Raw genomic sequence first — 22,454 nt, 5'->3', positions numbered from 1 at the left:
GGTTGATTGTAAGATTTTTTTTTTCAAAATAAAGTCCATCCATTTCCTATCGCTTATTCCCTTATGGGGTCGCAGGGGGCGCTAGCGCCCATCTCAGCTACAATCGGGCGGAAGGCGGCGTACACCCTGGACAAGTCGCCACCTCATCGCAGTCAAAATAAAGTCAATAATGATGACATTTTTTGAGGTCCCCTTTATTTTGAAATGTACCGAAAAGTACTTAAATAATTTTGGTACCCGGTACCAAAATGTTGGTATCGGCACAACAGTAACACACACAAATTGAGCACCCACTGGCAGGAATGTAGATCGGCGCCTATGCTCCCAGAATGAACCGGCATGCTTTGGACACTCCCCGTCCACTTTGCACTTGCGATCCGCTCCTGGTTTTGCGGCTCCTCCCAGCCTTCACAAGTCTTACCTTCTCCCCGACTCTCAGCACTCCAGCATTGCTGCGCAAGCAGATGTTCCCCTCGCTCAGCGCAATTATTACCATTTTTTTTTCTCCTCCTCCGCATCTCGGCCGACGAGAAAAAAAAGTGCCTCCCTCGGCTCGCCGGAGGTGGAGTTCGGCTGTTATGTTTAATTCTTGTAAGGAATAACAGCATCGTTGTTTTGTTTTTTTTTGTTTTTAAACGTAGTGGGGGGGAAAACACAACTCGGATTTCCGAGGGTGCGGGAAGGCACCACCACCGGCTGTACCACACCTGTGAGTCGTTGTTGTGAACGAGCCGCACGCGGCAGGATGGATGCGGAGCGGCGTGGGGACATGTGCTGAAGGAGCTCACTTTGACGTCGTCTTTAAGTGCTTCATTCTCTTCACGCACGCCGGAACTTCTTCTTTCCCCCTTTAAAACTTGATTTAAATCATTTAGAAAAAAAAAAAGACGAATATGCCGCTCATTGTGGTTCCCTTTGTCCGACGTCGACTCGGCGAGACCCTTCTCGTGTTTTGGCTCAGCTTCATCGGCGTCACCTGCACCGGTAAGTAACTCGCTTTTATTTATTTATTTATTTTTATTTTTATTTTTATGTATTTATCTATGTGTGTATGTATGTATGTATGTATGTTTCTCGTCATGCCAGCCGATGCGTGTATGTTTGTTTGACAACCTTCTACCAACTTATGGTAGCAAACCTTTGACATTGTGCCTAATGTGTTGATCTGTTCTAATAAAGCCGCATTGTCCTCCCCACTCTCACAGGAAGTTAGATGCACCTGCATGGCTGGAAATGTGAGGAACCTGACCAGATGGGTCCTTGTATAATGAATGACAATGCACAGTGACACTGTGCTCCTTTTTACTGTCACATAAACAAGCGTTGATGCACAGCACCAGCTGGCTGATATGGTAGGACACGTACATTCGGAGGCTGGTTTCCATCCCTTTATCCCGCCCGGCGTATTCGGCAGCACACGTTGCTCTCCTCCCTCCCCTCATCCGGAGCAGAACTCTCATCCTGCTGCATTTGCAGGATGCTGACAGCTTTACGGAGTTGGGAGACGATCTACTTGCGTTGATGAATTGCATTTTACGGCGTGGACTCTCAGTTGCATGCAAATGTGCCCAAGTATTGTACAATAGTTCAGACGGATATGCCTAATGTGGTGCCCAAAGGAAGCACACAAGATTGCAGTAACTTTACCAATGTCAGTTCGGCTAATCGTTCTCGTTTTTACAATTCTCCTCACACTGTCGTGCGGAAACAAGGGCATTTCACACACCATTTGCATTTTGGCTTGCTGAAAACTTGTTAACCTCGCTTATAGACGGAAGACAAAGATGTTAAAGTTGTGTAATTGTCTTGCTGCAGGGCACGGGGATGATGATGAATTAAGCGGGCTTTTCTCTTGCATCAATTAGGGTTTAATTATGAATATATTAAGGCTAAGTAAACAGTCGATCCCCAGGGACTACATCTACCAATTTAAGTAGCAGTGCCTCTATCGGTATGCATATGATTAAAGTATTTTATATAGGTGGTGAGATCCTGTACAATCAGTCTCAATTTCTTTAGATTTTTTTTTTTTTTTTCATCCCATAACCGCGGCCCAAAGACGTGAAGCTTTAGGTCAGGTTGAGTCTGAAAATCCCCGCAGGGGCAATTCTGTTTGACTTTCATTACTGATCGACTGGCACTGCTACCAGGGTGTTTTTTCTTCCCTCCCATGTGTTCAGTGTTGAGGCGAATAGGGCATGTTGGATCAGTTTTATCCTCTTCGGCTCCCGTATCAGGTTTCTAGGCACAAACTGCCTTACCTCTCTGTCAATCTCTGTCACGTATCAGGTCAATGTAGGCATGCTTACTCCCATCAGGGTTCCCTTTATAGGACGGGCAAGTGCCAGAAATGGATCGCAGGTAATACAGTAGCCAATTCTTCCTCCATCAGGACGGACAGTCTCCACTAAGATCAGTCAAACAACCTCTGAGAGACAAGGCTGCTGACTCTGCGTTTGCCTGTATCAAAAGCCGACTTGTCTTTTTTCTTCTGCCGAGAAAAATAACTCTGTCATTAATAAAGGTAGGCCTGTCAGTCTTGGTTTTAGCTTGCCAAGCACTTTTGCTTTCGCCGTGTTGTGAGTGGGTACACTTTGAGCCCCAGGAACAAAGTAATGTACTGCTTTGCCTGCGTTTTGATGTCTTCGGTATGTAAAGTGTGTGTTGGATGGTGTTTCCACAAAGGTTTGAATACTTGCATGGTGGATAGCATTGTGTTATTTGTGCAGTCCTAAGATCATTTTGCTTCTTTTGCAAGTCACTTCAACTTTTCCACCATTAGGCCTTGGTTACAATCATTCACCATGCGAAAAAAGGAAAGAAAAATGCTGGAATCCGAGCTGATAAATCCTGGATATAGCATTGTTAGCCCCCGCTGCCTCCCCTTTTTTCCCTTGAGTGAGTTGCCAAGCAATTGTTGTCTAGTTCAGGGAGGGAGCATGGGAATTGGACACAGCCACCGTCCTACTTGTGTGAGCAATTTCCACAAGGTGTGTATTTTGTGATGATGCAAGCACATGGCCATTCAGTGACACCAGGCAGGAATCTATTTAATAATCCTGTAAGTTTCTGGTGCCCACCGCTTCCTAATGCAAGGATTTCATTTGCCAGACAGCTCTTATTGTTCTAATGCAATTCATCCCAGTGTTGTCTTCCTTGCTGACAGTTTGTCTCTCCTCATTGACTAACTGAAGAACGTGATAAAGAGAAGCAAGGCTGAAATTAACATAATTTATTGGGGGGAATAGCCTCCTGGTCAATGGAATTTTAAACTGACTTGGTTTCCTCCCAATGTTTGATGCATGGAAAATGATGGAAATGTAATGCGTGTGTGGGGATAGTCTTTACAAATTATAATTCACCAGCAAATTATTTTGTGTTTGCCCTCTAGTCATTGGAATTGAATTAAAAGGATACAGGCATCCAAAAAGACTGGTGCACTGGGGCAGGGATTATTTATCCTCTCAACTGCCGGAATCGACTCAATTATTACACAACAATGCAGTATATTTCAAAGGTTTAAAATTACACTTTGTTTATTTTTAATATTTCCCAAATATTTGATTTTTCAAGCACTTTACATTATTAGAATGTGTCAATATCGAAGTAAAAGGAAAGCAGATTTTATTTGAAAATAGGGAGTGTATATCGTTAGGATTTTATTGATACCAATATCGATGTTTCTCATTAATACCGGTTTTCATATGTACTTCTAGGGCTGGACGATATGGACCAAAACTGATATCACGGTATTTTTTAGGCTGAATGGTGATATACGACATATACCGCTATCTCAAACGAAATGTCCAAATAGCTTAAGGTTGCCTAAGAATTTAATGGCTAGATAACCAGTGTTGGGAGTATTAATTTTGTCATAAATAGTAACGTTACATGTTGCTTATTCTTCTAAAGTAGTTAGCCATTACTAAGTCATAGCAGTTTTTGTAAATGTTGTTTAAAAACGTTAGTTTCAAAGCCTCGTGCTTATGTGGGGATAGATGGAGCTTCTAAAAGCTCAATGCAGTGAAAGCCGCCGGCTGTTAAGTTTGAAACTACTCTTCAGCCACCTAGCCGCTAGACTACAGTAGGTTAGTCCGCACGGGTTAAAGAGTAGCTAAACATTTGACACACCGAGCGAGCAGCAGAGAGGAACTTTCGGTAGCTGCTGTGCTAAGTCACAAACAGAACTGAACAACATAAACAGGTTACATTAGTTGCAAAAAGCCTGATAGCGAGTGTCAGATGGAGTCAAATTTCTACAACAAAGTTCTAGAAAACAGTATCTATCGAGTATGTAGATATTTTTACCCTTGGTGTTTGTTTTGCCTTGTTTGTTGCATTTTCTTTGTGGTTGCTCTATTATAAAATATGTCAATCAAGTGGGTGGTCTAGGAAGGAGAAGAGCAGCGTTCATTTATTCTCAATATTCCGTGTTTTTTTGTTTATACTTATTGTAAATCCCACATTGTGTAGTCATTTGAACATTCTGTCATTTAATTCACAAAAAAACTAGTTTATTCCGTTTTTGAGATGGTTTGTTTAGTTTTTTTTACTGAATAAAACACTCAAAGTACATGAATACAGAATGTGGGATTTACAATATTATGTATGAACAATAGAGCAATGAATATTGAGATTATATGAATATTGCTCTTCTACTTTCCAAGTTCCTCGACCATCTTTTATAATCAAGCAACAAGAAAGATGCAACAAACATGGCGAAACAAACGCCAAGGGTAAAAACATCTACATACTCGATATGATATTACTGTTCTGCAGAACTTTGTTGTAAAAATCTGCTTCCGTCTGACACTCAGGCTTTTTTGCTCTCTAAACAAACCCCGCCCACTCTGTTTGTGCCCGGTGTGCATGAAGCAGACCTTCGTATGTCATTAAAAAGTGCAGATTCTAACCATTAGAATCATTTCTGTAGTTTGAAAATGTTCAGTCGGCCGCATTGAAATGTTAATTATGTTATATTATGCCGACGTAATCCAGTTAACTTCCTTTTTTATGCTGTTTTGCAAGATCTTTGTCAAGTGACTTCAAACTTGACATCTCAATGACTGGTGCTGTGAAAGGATCGTGTTCTTCATCTTTATTTACAGGAAGCGAGTCTTGCTTTTTGAAGCAACACATTTTTAAACACTGAATTTTTATACACTGATTTTTTTTTTTACATTGAATTAGCGGGACAATTGGTAGAAAATGGATGGATGAATTTTTATACACTAAATATACACTGATTTTTATTTGATTTTTTTAATTAGCTGGACAACTGGTAGAAGGTGGATGGATGGATGAATTTTAAAACACTGAATTTTTAAACACACAACTTTGCCAACACCCATCCATCCATCCATTTTCTACCGCTTATTCCCTTTCGGGGTCGCGGGGGGCGCTGGCGCCTGTCTCAGCTACAATCGGGCGGAAGGCGGGGTACACCCTGGACAAGTCACCACCTCATCGCAGGGCCAACACAGATAGACAGACAACATTCACACTCATATTCACACACTAGGGCCAATTTATTATTGCCAATCAACCTATCCCCAGGTGCATTTCTTTGGAGGTGGGAGGAAGCCGGAGTACCCGGAGGGAACCCACGCATTCACGGGGAGAACATGCAAACTCCACACAGAAAGATCCCGAGCCTGGATTTGAACCCAGGACTGCAGGACCTTCGTATTGTGAGGCAGACGCACTAACCCCTCTGCCACCGTGAAGCCCACTTTGCCAACACATTTGTTTTCAATGAAATTGAAGGCATAATTTGATGTAAAAAAAAAAAAAAAAAATTAAGTGTCAAAAAATACTTTTCTTCCTGGACGACCCAAATAGGAACTAATGCCAAAAACTACCAGTGCACTGTGTACTATCCTACTCATCCAAAAAGATCAAATCGGTATAATTTACTTATTCAACTCCATTATATTTGAAAAAGACATCCGTATATACATGTTTTTTGACAACAATGTTACTTTTTGTGTGTGGAGTTAGTGATTAATGGAGGTGGGGATGATAGTCCAGCACTCATTGATAAGAAGTAAACCGTTTGTCATCACAGGTCAGGTTAACACAATAGAGAAACACGCTCCATTTGGTGACAAATACCCAGTCACCCTATCGTTCAACTATCGTCCCTTTGCTTATCATGTGCAAATGGCAACGTTTGAGTTTAAAAAGGACACAGACATTACTGAGGACACTTGGAGGATGAACCTTGGAGAGGGGAAGGTGTTATTTTCTGCAGTCTATGCAGAGGCTTTGCAAAGGCACTACATCTCTGTCAAACTCTGCCCTTTTGTTTCAATTACCCCATTTCTGTGATTCAGGTCCATGTGAGAAGCGCTTAGGGAATGAAGTTTGGCTGTTCTGCTCCTGGAATGCGGTGCATCATCAATGTGTGTGTGTGTGTGTGTGTGTGTGTGTGTGTGTGTGTGTGTGTGTGTGTTTCTATCTGACTAGCATAACATTGACCTCTAACCCCTGATTTGGAATACGATTACCACATACCTCATTGGGTGGCAGTAATAAAGTGAATGGTATGTGTCCCTTTTTAAACTAAATCCAAAAGGCCAGCAGTGTAACTCTGACTTTATGACATTTCCGGTCTTGTTCATTTTGATGCGATTCTTAAGACACATAGTCCAACTGAAGGTTATGCTCTTGTACAAACTGCAAAAAGGACACATGCGTCCATGTATTCATAGTGCAGCATTACCACAGTTTCAATTTTGTTCCGACAGATCAGACGGACTGAACAAAAACTGATGCATTTTTTTCCTCCAAGAAATAATGAAAATTTAATTAATCCATTACAGATACCACAACAAAACACAAACACATATGAAATACATATAAAGGATAAATTAAATGATACATTTAACATCAATTTTACCTTTTATTGAAGACTCTTGGGCTTCACGGTGGAAGAGGGGTTAGTGCGTCTGCCTCACAATACGAAGGTCCTGAGTGGTCAGGGTTCAATCCCGGGCTCGGGATCTTTTTGTGTGGAGTTTGCATGTCCTCCCCGTGAATGCGTGGGTTCCTTCCGGGTACTCCGGCTTCCTCCCACTTCCAAAGACATGCACCTGGGGATAGGTTGATTGGCAACACTAAATTGGCCCTAGTGTGTGAATGTTGTCTATCTGTGTTGGCCCTGCGATGAGGTGGCGACTTGTCCAGGGTGTACGCCGCCTTCTGCCCGATTGTAGCTGAGATAGGCAACAGCGCCCCTTGCGACCCCAAAGGGGAATGAGCGGTAGAAAATGGATGGATTGAAGACTCTTGTTGGCAAAGACTATGATGAGTGGAGAGGAGAGAGCCACACAAATGCCATTTTTGTACTTGGCGATAATTTCTTTTTTTTAATTCAGCAGGGTTTCTCACCATTATCAGTGTTTCCATTTTCAACTTTCTTTGGCGACAAAGTTGCTTATTTTTCAGTCTCAATGGTGAAAATAATGCATTGTGATGTCAACAGAAAGCAAACATAAAATGCGTTCATAATCACATTTATTAGTCCGATCTTCATTTTCATATAAAACAGGGCTTTCATTAAAAATGTTGTGCGTCCATTTTTACTCTCTTGAGTAAAGGGCTATAAGACGGTTTATCCATCATCATTTTGGTACACTTTTTTTTTTTTAACAAGCTTTTTAATACATGTCCATAAAGTAAATGTATGTATTAATGTCATGTAAAAAAGGTGAAAAACTAAATGAAATACAATAGAGGAGTAGCATCTTCCTTGGTGAAAAGTGCACACTTCATGCTTAACATAATAGAGGAAGAATGTAATGCAATATTTCAGGCGTGATAATGTCACATTAACCGCTGGGTAATATAGCTGTAAACTGTATCTTGATATCCGTGTTTTTTATCGGTTGATCACTTATTGCCGTTTTTTATGACATACCGAAAATAAGGATAAAGAGAAAAATATATCAAATGTAATATTTTTTTTATTTAAAATTTTACTTTCCTCTGATAGTCCCCTCAGGGGTCAAGGCCAGAAAAGTGAAGTGAAATGCAGTGAATTATATTTATATAGCACTTTTCTCTAGAGGCTATACACACTTTACATAGTAAAGCCCACTATTTTTTTATCTTTAAACTACTTTTAAACCAGTGTGGGTGGCACAGGGAGCAGATGGGTAAAGTAAAGTAAAGCCTAAGGACACAACGGCCGTGACTAGGATGGCGGAAGCGGGATCGAACCTGGAACCCTCAAGTTACTGGTACAGCCATGTCTACCATGGATTTTACACTTGACAATAACCCCCTAAAATTAAGGTGTAAAAACAAGAAACAGGAAATGCTCGACAAAATGTAACAAACTAGTTTAAAGAGTGAACATGTAAATAGAGAAAAACCTGATAACTATTTTCTGCATTTTTAGTGGCAGGAAGTTAGGGCTGTGCTCAAAGGTTGATTGATTGATTGATACTTTTATTAGTAGATTGCACAGTACAGTACACCCGAATAAGTTTTTCAACTTGTTTAAGTCGGGGTCCACGTTAATCAATTCATGGTAAGCGTGGCTAAGGTGGTGATGTATTACCGGTCTTGTTGGGAACAAGCACCTTGCATAATTTGTAAACCACATTGGTCGGACTACAGTCCGTTAAAAAAAAGTAAAAAACAAACATCCATCATTCATTTTTTTTACTGCTTGTCCCTTATGGGGATGCGGGGGTGCTGGAGCCTATCCCAGCTGAACTTGGGCGGAAGGCGGTGTACACACTGGACAAGTCGCAAACCCCCCTCCCCAAAAAAACTGCCGTACAGTCGAGATGTCCAACGCTCTCTGCAACAGCGATTACCAGAGAGCGAGTGCCTTTGTTCATGCAACCAACCTTGCTTCGCAACTTCTGGTTTTAACAATTTCTTTATTGATATCGATTATGTTTTTATTGGGATATATTTTATCGTTTTATTGCCTAACCTTAGTCCCATTGCAGTAAAATGTCTACGGTAGGTTTTTAAACTGCTCTATAGCTCTCTGTTTTTTACAGATCAAATTGTTCAATACTATATTATTTCAGAAATGTTCCATTGGACTTGCCATTCAATTCCCTTGTTGCTTAGGTGTTTTCTGTCACTTCAAAGATATTCCACACTGTGTGGCTTTGGTTGAACTCGTATGTTTTCTGCCAGAGGCACTTTCCAGAGCCCATACTCTGTTTTTATAGCTTTAGTGTTGGATTTGTTACAAGCTCACCCATTTTATATTACATGTGTGTGTATGTATGTTCATTATGTGTGTGTGTGTGTGTAGGTGTTTGGTAGATGCTGGTACAGTGACAATAGTGGAGAGTTAGATGTTCTTGATGTTCTTCCTCTCCAAGTGATCAATAGTCTTCTCAAAATGGTTAATTGGCCATCAGTCACTGTCCGCAGAAGTGCTTAGAAACCCAGAGGTTTCTCTGAGCAGCACATCATAACAGCGTGTGCACTCCTCTGGGTGCTCTTCTGGCCTTTACTTCAGGCCACGTGGCGGACGGTGGAAAACGGATCTGAATGCAATATGGAGAGCCGTAGATTAATAGTTCCTTAGTGAGGCCACCAGGGAGCGATGTGAAAGCCTCCAGCACTTAATCATCCAGTGGACGAGAGAGTAAGGCTGCACTTGGTTGTGAGACAACAAGTCTGAAATGTTCTCAAGGTCAATTGATTTTAATTGACAGTTTCAACTGCAAGGTATCAATGCTTGTTTGAAATGCATAGAGGATTTTCTTGAGATACTAAATGTATATACATGTACACAGTTTTAACAAGGCAGTTTAATGTCTTAAGAAAATTATTCATTATAGTGTTACTTCAACCTTGAAGAGGATACACCTACTTCCGAATGTACGGCTCATTGGTATGCATCCTCCTATTTAGCATGGCATGTAAAATACATAATTAGAAATCACCTAAGGCTACTCAGCCCTACCCTGCTGGGCCGTGATTGGCAAGGGTATCTGAGGGAGATCTGGCCCCGCCTGAGCCAGAATTTGTCATCTTGAAGTGATTTTGTTGACAAGACAGGAGGCACAGTGACCTTTTCTAATTATATGTGTCCAGGCACTGACGCCCTAGGCAAGCAATTCAGCGGAGTCAACAGAGCGCTGACTCTAAGAGCACGTTTAGGCCAATACAGCATGTTTTGTTACGCAAGGTTACGAGATGGTTTTTGCTATGTGTCTTAATAATTTAGTGTAGATACAACATTTGGGCTGCACCTTTCTGCAACAAATATGAATCAGGATTTTGTTGCTTGGAAGTCAGATTTTTGCACACATTAAGTTCGTTATGTCATGCGCTTATCATGCTGTTTTTCTTTACAATCATTGTCATTGTAATAATTATACTTTTCATTATGCTCCTCGTTGTCCTGTTGTGCTTTAAGAAAACTTCCGTCAATTCTAAAATATCTAATAAAAGTGAAAATCATCCATCCATCAATTAACTACATCATATCCCTCTTGGATAGTGGGGGGCTGGAGCCTATTTGAGCTGTAGTCCATTAAGTCAAAAACATAGACAGTTCACCAACTTGACATGCATACACGCAATTAAAAAAAAAAAAGTCAAAAGAGAAGTCACTTCATTAATGATGAAAGACGAATCATGATAGCCAGCAAGCCTCAGTGGTAGTGCTGGCCAAAAGTGAGTAGAACCAGGGTAGTGGAGCCACATCACTCTGGCCGTACTCTTATTCAATCCTAAGGGCCTGGTTTACCAAAGGTTTGCGTGTACTAAAACACATGCAAACCTTGACAGCACACGCAAAGCTCAATCCATCCATATTCTACCGTTTGTCCCTTTTTGGGTCGCGGGGGATGCTGATCTATTAAATGTGTACAAAGTGGATTGCATCTGTCAATCATAACAGAATACCATGAATTAACGTGGACCCCGACTTAAACAAGTTGAAAAACTTATTGGGGTGTTACCATTTAGTGGTCAATTGTACGGAATATGTACTGTACTGTGCAATCTACTAATAAAAGTATCAATCAATCAATCAAACTCACAATCCATTTTTCATTTATATGCAAAATATATGCTGATCGTGTGAACGGCCACAATACTGGGAGGGGATAATACAAATGTAGCGTTAATTCGGAACTATAGGCGCTACTTTTTTCCTAGTATGGCTAATCTTTAGATTTTTCTTCGCTGACAGCTAGCTGTAATGTAAATAGTTAAAAACCAACTGAACACACTGAATAAGTGTTTTTCTTTGTGCTATGGCGCCATCTTTGTACTAGTTTGCTCACTGCAAGTGCTGCATTTGCGACATTGCCCTTTTATTTAGATTGAGCTACGAACTTACTGGATGTACACTTGCTGTTCAGTCCTCTAGCCATCCATTGCGTAACTAAAACAAATTACTTACTAAACCGTCTAATGTGTGTAAGAGTGTTTTTGTGCATATTTGTACCTGTTATGGTAATGTAATGAAGCTAGCGTTGTTAGCATTAGCTACTACGCTAACACGTTTACTAGTGACTTTGCTGGTATTATCAATGTACTTTGTTATTCTTTTGTATTGTTTCACTTTTGTAAATTAACCAAAATGTCATTAGGGACTGTTTAGCTGATTGGAAAGCCAGCTTTCGTAGTTAGTGGATCCATGACGATGACTTCTGTTTTGTTTGATCAACCAGTTTACTGCCGTGAGACAGGCACCGTTTTGAAAAAATGATGGGCTATACATCTATTTTCAACAATATCATATCAAAACTTCAACAAAACACAAAAATGGTATTAAGGCTAACACTTACATTCTCTTCCAGTGGGAGCAGTGTTGTTGATCACCCTTTTTTTGCCAGTGCGTCAAAGTCAAATATCTCTTTTGCTGTGGCATTTTTGTTCTAATATTTGGCAGGCTAAATTGTAAAACCAATGGGCTGGATGTGGCCCGTGGGCCGTAGTTTGCCCAGCCTTGGTCCAAGCACTTTGCCTTTTTGTAGACCTTGAATTGTACAGTTTTGCATCACAATTGACTTTCTATTGGTCACATCCACTTATTCAAATATAGACTCTTAATTTCAGCCGCATCACCTTTAATAGTAGGTCGTAGGTTTGTTGAAGAACAAAAGTTTTTTTTGCATATTTGTACTTAAACACTATTCGGAAAGAAAAATATTTCCAGTACCTTTTTTACCAATATCAGCATGACATTTCAAGCTAATAGGACAAGACCCATTGCTGCTTTTGTTAGTGCATGTGCGTCTTCTGTCATAAAGACGGCATGAGGTCACTACCGCTGTAGCCGCTATTGATATTATATCCTAATTGGGGACTTTACTCGAGTCATGTTACTGTCTTGAGAGTGCTTTTACAGATGGGCTGCAGTTTTGTCATTTCTTTCTGGCTATCATCTTTGGTCACATAATTTAGAAAGACCTGTCCAAGAGAGCTGTCTGTTTTCTTCATTTAAACTTCTGCTGTCTGTATACATGAAGATAAGATCTATTTGTGCAGGTTGGCCGTCACTTAATGAATGTGATCTGGTGTCCACTTTCAAGCAGTGATTTAATGTACGTTGGCTTTAGACTGAGCTCAGGTCATATGATAATGTAGATACAGTTCTTCTAATGACTTAATTCATAATTTACTGCTGCACAGCTGTCACATAATTAAAATCTCATTTCATAGCATTTTAATCAGAATATTTTGTAATTGTTTTATTGTTTATAAACTTTAGAAATGTGTCCGTGGACACATGAGAACTTTAAATATGACCAAATGTGATCTTGTACCTACTTGGTATTGGATCGATATTCAAATTTGTAGTACCACCCAAAACTTGTTAATCCAAACAGAAAAATAAGTGTCTAATATATTTCAATATAAGTGTGGATAGAACAAGTTAAAACAGAATCTAGCCAAATTACAGTAAATAAACTTGCAGATTAATAATCCATCCATCTATCCATTTTTTACCGCTTCCCTCTCATAATTTTGACCAGCTGATAGTCTGAAATGACACCATATGTGACTGCATTTGTCAGCAACCAAAGTAGGAGCCTTTCTTACCCATTTGCATACAGTTTGTTCACTGTTATATAAAGCCAAAATTGTGATTTGATTACAGTAAGATATGCTTACTGTATAAGATTTTCTGTTACAATAAAGCCAATAATGACTTTTTTGTTGTCCCCCTTTTTTTTTTTTTTTAAATAATTGAAATACATATTGGTATTGGTACCAAAATACAATAAACAGTGTACATACAAATAAATGGCCACGGTAAACAGATCTTTGGTTACAATGAAATTTAATTAATGTCCTGATGCACAGGTGGCATGGTTATTTCACAGAAAACTAGTTTTCTTCATAATTGTCTTGAAATTTAAGTTAAACCTAAATGTAATATATGTGTGGCGTAACGATCAGAACACAGTAGTTACAACACTGGCGATATGTTGTTGTATTGGGAAAAAGGTGTTTTCAGATCAGTTGCTACAAGAGGTGGGGGAAATAATCGATTTTTAGATGCATTGCAATTTGGACATGGACAATTATAGAATCGATTAGTAAACGTCAATCGATTTACTTATTGTGAATGAAGTAATGCAAGACAGTTCTAAAATTTGGCTGACTACAGCAAGCCACCTAACCAAGCGATCCAACCAGGTTTTATTATATTGATTGTATGTTCTAGTTTTGCACACATTTCCATTATATGGGAATTAGTTTAACAGTTTTTTTTAATACGAATGCACTGTTTTTTTTTAAACCCTTATTTAGTTAAACAAATATATTTTACGTTTTATTGATATTCCATGCATTTTTATTTGAATAATTTCATCCTTAGTTTTTTATCCTGATAAACTAGTAGACCTCTCCTGGGTACCCTATCATACAATTCATGTTTTTTTTTATTTTTTTATGGCATTTGCCCTTTTTCAGAACAATTCCAATGGTGTGTGGGGATGTCAAATTGATCCCAAGACTACGGCTGTAAATGTCGCCAAAGGTTGATTTTCCATGAATACACAACCGCCTATTGAATTGTGTATAGCCAAAGGAGTTGAGAGTCAACAGCTTATGTAGTCCTTTGATGTGGACTTTCCTTTGTGTCAAAGAGTTTTGTTGATGCTCCTAATGTTACGGCAAGAGATTGTAGTTTACGTTTTATCTCTTGATACATAAACCAACATGAGGTTTGTTGGATTTGCCCTGTGCTTGTAAAAATGATCTGATCATATTTCTGATTGAAATATTTGGTTTTCAAAGGTCGACTCTGCCCTCAGTAATCAAAAGCGTTGTCATGTTGTGGATCGTCAGAAGGTCGGGGGAGATGATAAGTAAAGCTGAAATGCGTTTGTAAGGTTAGCGTTTGTAAGCCTACTGTATATTTTTTATCCACTTTTAGTTGGGTGCTGGACTTTGACCAGTCTTGCAACAATTTGATGAATGTTGGTATTTCTGTGCGACAGCAGTTTTGTGACTAGCTACCTAAACTCCGAGCCCTTTTCATTTTAAACTGGATGAACAACATGTTGCAGTCATGAAGTGCGTTGATGCTTCCCTTCGGGATGGTTAATAGGTATGACATTACGATACATAGTTATCACGATATTTGAGCCTCTATACAATACGATATTGCAATTAAAATACCTCAACTTATGAGTACTCCGATTTACAATTATTTTGAGATAAGAGCTGTCTCTTGGCTTTTTGTTAAGCTTTAAGTTGCGAGCATACTTTCAAGTTGACATAACTTGAAGCTAGAGATCAACATAGCTTTGTTTTTCAACTAGGGCTGCACGACTATGGCTAAAATACTAATTACGATTAGTGCGTCTGCCTCACAATATGAAGGTCCTGCAGTCCTGGGTTCAATTCCAGGCTCGGGATCTTTCTGTGTGGAGTTTGCATGTTCTTCCCGTGAATGCGTGGGTTCCCTCCGGGTACTCCGGCTTCCTCCCACTTCCAAAGACATGCACCTGGGGATAGGTTGATTGGCAATGCTAAATTGGCCCTAGTGTGTGAATGTGAGTGTGAATGTTGTCTATCTGTGTTGGCCCTGCGATGAGGTGGCGACTTGTCCAGGGTTTACCCCGCCTTCTGCCCGATTGTAGCTGAGATAGGCACCAGCTCCCCCCGCGACCCCGAAAGGGAATAAGCGGTAGAAAATGGATGGATGGATTATTAATCAGGATTATTTACTGTTAATTAAAACACATTTTACTGTACGTTTTATTATAAGCAATCAGAATGTAAATTTGGCTTTCAGTTTAAAAATGAAATACATTTTCTATCGCGTGTCCATCTCTGTGTCGTGGTGGGTGCTGGAGCCTATCCCAGCTGCATTTGGGCGGAAGGGGAGGTTTATTCATTAATAATAAAATAAAATGTACAAAAGACAAAGGGCTAACTAAAATAAATATACCATTGCAGAGTGAGGTTATAAAGCACAAACAAGTGAAGCAGAAGATTATGCACAAAAGACACATACAGTAGCAGTCTGTCGGGACTTTGCGCCAGTGGCGGGCGGCCTGCTCTGTTAGCAACCTGCTCTGTTAGCAACCAGCTTTGCAGCACGGGCAAGCGATGGCTGTTGAGAACAGAAGGGAATTATTTGTATGGCGGTTCACACCAACGCAGCTTTGCCGTGCAACTTGTTCTGGTGTTTGTTGTTGGTTCATCTGCGCAGGAGGTTTTCCGGGTTTCGGGAAACCAGTGGGAGTGCCTAGAAAAGTGGTGAAGCGTGCAGTTGTGTTCCGGGGTTAAAATGCGTGTTTATTGGTACCCTGTGGATAACAATGCGGGAGGGGTAGGCACCGTTGTGATAATGCATTTATTTTTCCTAATATTTACTGGTTACCAGCTGATCTACCTTTAAGCTCTTGTCACTCACTCTTACTCGCTCTCAAATGAGTGCACGGTCTATCGGTCGCCCTCTGGTGGTTGGCTGACTGTTAGTTGAGAACGTGCTTGGTTTGAAATGCGGCGCAGCCTGTTTTTGTTTATGGTAATATCGCCGAAGATCACCCTCATTTATTTGTAGATGCCAAAATCATGATCACGATTAAAATTTGATTAACTGTGTTTAACCTTTGGAAACCATTAGTGGTCCAACTCCTACAGCCTTCTTGCCAAAGTCAGGATGCTGTGTACAGACGGTTTGTCACTCCGCCACGCTCAAAAACCGGCGGTGTTGTTCTTGCCCGGTCCTCCTGCTACCCAGGCCAAGCCATTCTTAAGGGAAGTCGGCGGCTCCCAGGAGTAATGATCTACAGCTGGAAGATTATATGGTCGTGATTAATAATTGTGATAAATTCCCAATTGTTCAACTTTTAGCATAACTTAATCAATCTTGGTGGAAATGTCCGTGACAACAGCCAATAAGAGTCAACCTCTTCTTGCATTAACATCCAGGTGCAATGTACCACAGAAGTAAACCGAATCATGAAAATTAACAGAATGACTGAACTAAAGGTACTGCCGAGCAAGGGCAACAAAATACATCTTAGCCATGACCTGGAGTTACCTAACCCCACACTTTAACTTGATGTGAAACAGCTGCTGAACCAAACTACCCCGGAATAGCACTGCCATCCACAGTTCGGCAATTCCAACCTTTGTTGTGCAGGGCGACAATCCCCACCGTTGTTGTGCAGTGAAAAAGCACAGACTTTTACGACATTTCGCAAATTTGTGCGTAATTGTGTGATAGATGAAGTTGTAATAAAACAAACCACATACAGATTATTCTGTCTTTTCAGAGGAGCTGAAGCAAATATTCTTGGTCCTGTCATTAATAACAGTTGCTGAACGGCAACACCGACCACAATTTTGCCCTATTTTGCCTTTATTTTTTGTAGCAAGCAACAATACAACAGTGACATCATCCCTGGCGAACATGTCACAACAACCACTTCCCTGCTTTCCCGGTTCCCGTATCAGCTGGTATTTTAACATAGGCACCCACATCCCCATATAGTGGCTCATTGTATGCCTGTATAATATTCTTTAATTTTTGACGTCCAGAATCCGCAAGTCCTCATCCTTCTGTGTCACCGAGGTTAAATTATGTCTGAAAACCTTTGACAAGTGGATGTCATGTCCGTCGCTGCCCATAGGGTTGTTTCAAAGTGTAAAAAACGGAGGATATTATTTTGAAAGTAAACCGGGTCATTAATTTTGTGTTTGTGAATGAGTACCTGTCCAACACGAGCAGATTTTAGCTAAATTAAACAGATTTGCTGCGGCATCCGGCAAAAATAAAAGCTCTGCACCTATTCAGCGCTGAAACGACTCTGACAGGCTGTTGACGTTCCGCAGCTGGTGGAAGCAGACACATTGACTCGAATGACAACAGAAAGACAGCAGCAGTTGTGCTCTTACATATTCAGTGGATTTCCGGGGTAAGCCCTGTGATGAAATCTCAGCCAGAATTATGGAATTGGCCAAAAACAGTATACTATTAAAAGGGGATAGTCACTGAAATGGATGTATTATGACTGAAATACTGTCATTGTGAGGAGAAGGAACGGTTGCTGTGGAAATCATGTTTACAGGTTAGGTGTTAGCCGTGCCAGCACTCTAGCCGGCAGCAATACACACTTCTCGGTCCAACTCTCTACCTGGTTCCAGGACAAAGACCTTGAAGCGGCAACCTCAAACATATGTACGCGTAAAAACTACGAAACTAACTCAAATACATGGCCAAACCGTTCCCAAATAACGTCTGTGTTAAGAAATGGTTTTGTTTTTCAAATTTGATGACTACTTGTCAAGCAAAAGCTGTATGAAAAATACTGCTGCTACTGCTAAAGCTAGCCTGTTGTGGAGATGACCAGCAATGCCGCGTCTTAAACATCTTCCTTGGTATGTTAATGAGATAACCACGGTTCCAGCAAGACACTATCAAATTCTGTAAAAAAAATATGAGTGCATCTCCACCTGCCTTGAATACCTCAGGAGAGAGGCCGTCAGCGCCAAGAGACACATTTTTAAGGGCGTTTATGGCAGATTTAACTTCCTCATCGGTGATCTCAGCATCCAGGTCAGTCATGGGGGGGGGCTCAGGGACAGCAGCAGTTATTGTCGTGTGTTGGCTGTGACAAGCTGGGCATAGAGGATGCTATAATGCTCATCCCAACGTGCTAGTCGAGATTTCAGATAAAACAGAAATTCACCAGCAAGTGAACAACGTTGCTCAATTGGTAGAGCAGCCGTGCAAGCAACTTCAGGGTTGCAGGTTCAATCCCTGCTTCCACCATCTTGGTCAATGTTATTTTCCTTGGGCAAGGTACTTTACCCACCTTCTTCCAGTGCCACCCACACTGGTTTAAATTAGCATGTTAAGAGGTCTGAGTCACTAGAAAATATTACTGTATGAAAATAACTCCCCTTTTTGGGGACTGGGCCTAAAGTTCTTTCAGGTTCACACAGACATTTCAGATGTTGCCACTGGATGCACATGACTCAATATGGCCACGTAGTGTGTTCTAGTAGTCTTGTAAAGCAGTACAAGTAGCCTTTTGGACATTGTGACATGCCTGCTTCCATGCTGCCTTATTTGAGCGAGTGTTATGCTGCAAGCAGAACAGCCTGGCTGAGCGCTTTGAGGCAACTGCTGGTAGTACCAGTCTGGCTGTGGCCTGGATAGCGCCCCAAAGGTGGAGAATGCCGCCTCCGTGGTAATAGAGTGAAAGTGCTGGTGATGTCCGCAGGTGAGATGGAGAGGTTAGTGTTATCTGCATGCAGTGATGAGTCTGCATAGCCAGAAACAAGTACTTCTTGGAATTTATTCTGCAGCGCAAGAGCATAGCTAGCAGAATCATTCAAGTGAGGAGTGGACTTAGGACTGTCGTGATCAAGCTTTAATTGTAGTCGATCCCAGTTTGCAGCATACAAGGGCATGATCAGTGTAGCAGTCTGCTGAATGCAGTGATTGTGTTACATCATTTAAGCGCTTGCGCTTCACAGCACAAAGTTCACACTCATTCGGGCATTGAAGTCCCCAGGAATCAACGGGTGTTCGATTGAAGGAGTCCTATTAATAATGTTGCTCAGTTGATTGTAGAAAGTTTCCTTTAAACCCATAAGTGGGATAAGGGTATAGGTGGCTATGATTCTGACTGGGCCACAGTTTGTATGAAGGTGCAGTGAGGAGAGGCGTGCAGAGATGGGCACAGTTTTTTCCACTGAGGAAAATAGCTTGTTTTTAATTGCAAAACCAACGCCATGCATTGGTCCGTTGCCATCTGGGAATCCATTCCAGAATAAGGTGTTTTTTTCAGGGACAGAACCAATGCCGGTCAGCCAGATTTTACTCAAGGCAGCGACACAGATGTTGAGGCGAAGTAGTTCTGCATCAATGAGAATTGATTTGTGAGGTGAGGTGCAGTCTGTCTGAGATCTAATGTCAAGTGAGCGCACATTCCAGCATGCAATGGATGTATATGTGGCCAGACAGGCCTTGCTGAGCAACGGCAGCAGTCTTGAGGACATATCGCTCCCGAGTTGCCAGTTGTGGAGGCATATTATTTGAACTCATGGAGAGTAGAGATGCTCATAACGAAGAGCGGCGGGATAGAATATTGTGAAAGCATGCTTGCCCAAGACAAACTTTACCCTCTGGACTCACTACTACAGGTTCCAACGGTGCACAGTTGTTTGACAGTTGGTGGAGTTTGAGGTACCTCGCAGTGATCAACCAAATAGATCTATTGCCCCATCACCATTGCCGATGTGCTCTTCTGCTCACTGGACAGCTGAGCCAAGCCAATACAGGCACTGTAGCAGTAAACATGCCCTGAACTCAGGGTACCAGCTCCAACTGCCAGACTAGCTAGGTGGACTGGGTTTCGCCTGGGTTCTCGCCTCTGACCTGTCTGGCTTGATTCGCGCTACCAGGGGTACAAGCCCCCCGCCAGCATAGCATTCAGGTCATTCAGACACACAAGCTGTTCTTCCAAGGCAAGGCAACAGTCTGGGGGTCGGCAACCCGGGGCTCTTAGGCGCTGCCTTAATGGCTCTCTGGAGCTTTTAAAAAAATGTATTAAAATGGAAAAAGATTGGGGAAACGTTTTTTGTTTTAAAATGGTTTCGGTAGGGGGACAAACATTGTCATATGTTTGTGTTTAGGCTTCACTGATGAGAGTATTTGGCGAGCACTGTTTTTTCCTACTAATATCAGCGGTCCATGAATGCACTGCAGTTGTGTGGCCTATGACCCAGCCGTTTGTTTACATCAGGGGTGCCCATTAGATCGATTGCGAGATACTGGTCGATCGTAGAGGGTTTGTTACTCGATCGTGAGGCATTAGCAAATAGTAGGCTTTAAAACACTGATCATCAATCTTCACTTTCATAAGATGGTTGACATTCACGGCAACTGAAGATCTTGTGCGATGACGTCAGTGTGAAGAAAAAAAAAGACCGGCCAGAAGCACTCTGTCTGTACCGGCTGTCAAAAGTGTAAATACCGACCGCACAGTTCCCGTTGCCACAATAAAAGTCTTGCTCCATTCTTTACGTGCTAACAAAATAAAGGACTCGGAAAATTAGTACATACAATCCAGTGAGCTACGGAGTGAACTTCTTGTTTGATTGATTGAAACTTTTATGAGTAGATTGCATAATTCAGTACATATTCCGTACAATTGACCACTAAATAGTAACACCCGAATACGTTTTTCAACTTGTTTAAGTCGGGGTTCACGTTAATCAATTCATGGTACAAATATATATTATCATAATTCAGTCATCACACAAGTTAATCATCATAGTATATACATTGAATTATTAACATTATTTACAATCCGGGGGTGGGATGAGGAGCTTTGGTTGATATCAGCACTTCAGTCATCAACAATTGCATCAACAGAGAAATGGACATTGAAACAGTGTAGGTCTGACTTAGTAGGATAAGTACAGCTAGCAGAGAACATAGTGAGTTGAGATAGCATAAGAACAAGTATATGCATTACAAATACATTTGCTTATTTACATTTGTTTATTTGCAATCCGGGGAGATGGGATGTGAAGGGGGGTGGGTATTAGTAAAGGGTTGAAGTTGCCTGGAGGTGTTTTTTTAGAGTAGTTTTGAAGGAGGATAGAGATACACATACTTTTACACCTGTTGGGAGTGAATTCCACATTGATGTGGCATAGAAAGAGAATGAGTTAAGACCTTTGTTGGATCGGAATCTGGTTTTAACGTGGTTTGTGGAGCGCCCCCTGGTGTTGTTGGTTTTGGCGGTCATTTGACATGTACTTCGGTATCAGGGAGGTGTAGCGGATATTATAGACTAGGCTCAGTGCAAGTTGTTTTACTCTGTCCTCCACCCTGAGCCAGCCCACTTTGGAGAAGTGGGTTGGAGTGAGGTGTGATCTGGGGTGGATGTCTAAAAATAACCTGACTAGCTTGTCCTGGGATGATTTGAGTCTAGATTTGAGGGTTTTGGAGGTGCTGGGGTACCAGGAGGTGCAAGCGTAATCGAAAAAGGGTTGAATGAGAGTTCCCGCTAGAATCTTCAAGGTGCTTTTGTTGACCAGAGAGGAGATTCTGTAGAGGAATCTCGCTCTTTGGTTGACCTTTTTGATTACCTTGGTTGCCATTTAACAACAGGAAAGATTGGCCTCTAGAATGGAACCTAGGTAGGTGATCTCATCTTTCTTGGTCATAACAATGTCTTTTACCTGCATAGTGAAGTCACTGACTTTCTTAAGGTTGATGTGGGACCCAAATAGGATGGATTCCATTTTACCGAAGTGTATGGATAGGTTGTTGTCAGTAAAGGATTTGAAAACGAGTATGGAAGCTGGACAGATAAAAAGCTATAAACAACCACTTTCATGTGTTGTTGGAAAAGAGAGGACTTGTTTTCCCCTCCACAATTTAAATTCGAAGTTACAACTACTGTTAATCCTGTCTGAGTCCAATCAATGCAAGTAATCAGAATAAGGTTAACAACTACCTATATTCTTGTCTTCATGAAAGACGGGGAACATGTTTATTTATATTGAACACATTTAACATCCATCCATCCATTTTCCTACCGCTTATTCCCTTTGGGGTCGCGGTGGGCGCTGGTGCCTATCTCAGCTACAATCGGGTGGAAGGCGGAGTACGCCCTGGACAAGTCGTCACCTCACCGCAGAGCCAACACAGATAGACAGACAACATTCACACTCACATTCACACACTAGGGCCAATTTAGTGTTGCCAATCAACCTATCCCCAGGTGCATGTCTTTGGAAGTGGGAGGAAGCCGGAGTACCCGGAGGGAACCCACGCACTCACGGGGAGGACATGCAAACTCCACGCAGAAAGATCCCAAGCCCGGGATTGAACCCAGGATTACTCAGGACCTTCGTATTGTGAGGCAGGCACACTAACCCCTCTGCCGTGAAGCCCACACTTCACATTTAACATGTGAACCAAAAACGTATATATATACTGTATGTATAAGCCGTAATTTCCAGGCATT

The 22,454-nt window shown here is 41.3% G+C and overlaps 1 protein-coding gene across 3 annotated transcripts in view; it reads left to right on the top strand.

The window, feature by feature from the left end:
* The first annotated feature begins 375 nt into the window (after positions 1 to 375).
* The window catches only part of unc5a (unc-5 netrin receptor A), a 618,101-nt gene continuing 596,022 nt past the window's right edge, over positions 376 to 22,454 (top strand). For all 3 annotated transcript variants that reach the window (XR_009806956.1, XM_061901967.1, XM_061901966.1), the window contains exon 1: positions 376 to 984. Coding sequence is in view for 2 of the 3 variants with exons in the window: in XM_061901967.1 (XP_061757951.1) it covers positions 894 to 984 (91 nt within the window). In the remaining variant the exon portion in view is untranslated. The remainder of the gene's footprint in view (positions 985 to 22,454) is intronic.

The sequence above is a fragment of the Nerophis ophidion genome, linkage group LG05 (assembly GCF_033978795.1).
Source record: "Nerophis ophidion isolate RoL-2023_Sa linkage group LG05, RoL_Noph_v1.0, whole genome shotgun sequence".
Classification (NCBI taxonomy): domain Eukaryota; kingdom Metazoa; phylum Chordata; class Actinopteri; order Syngnathiformes; family Syngnathidae; genus Nerophis; species Nerophis ophidion.
The sequence above is the reverse complement of the archived record's forward strand: the minus strand, read 5'-3'. Positions and strand labels throughout refer to the sequence as shown.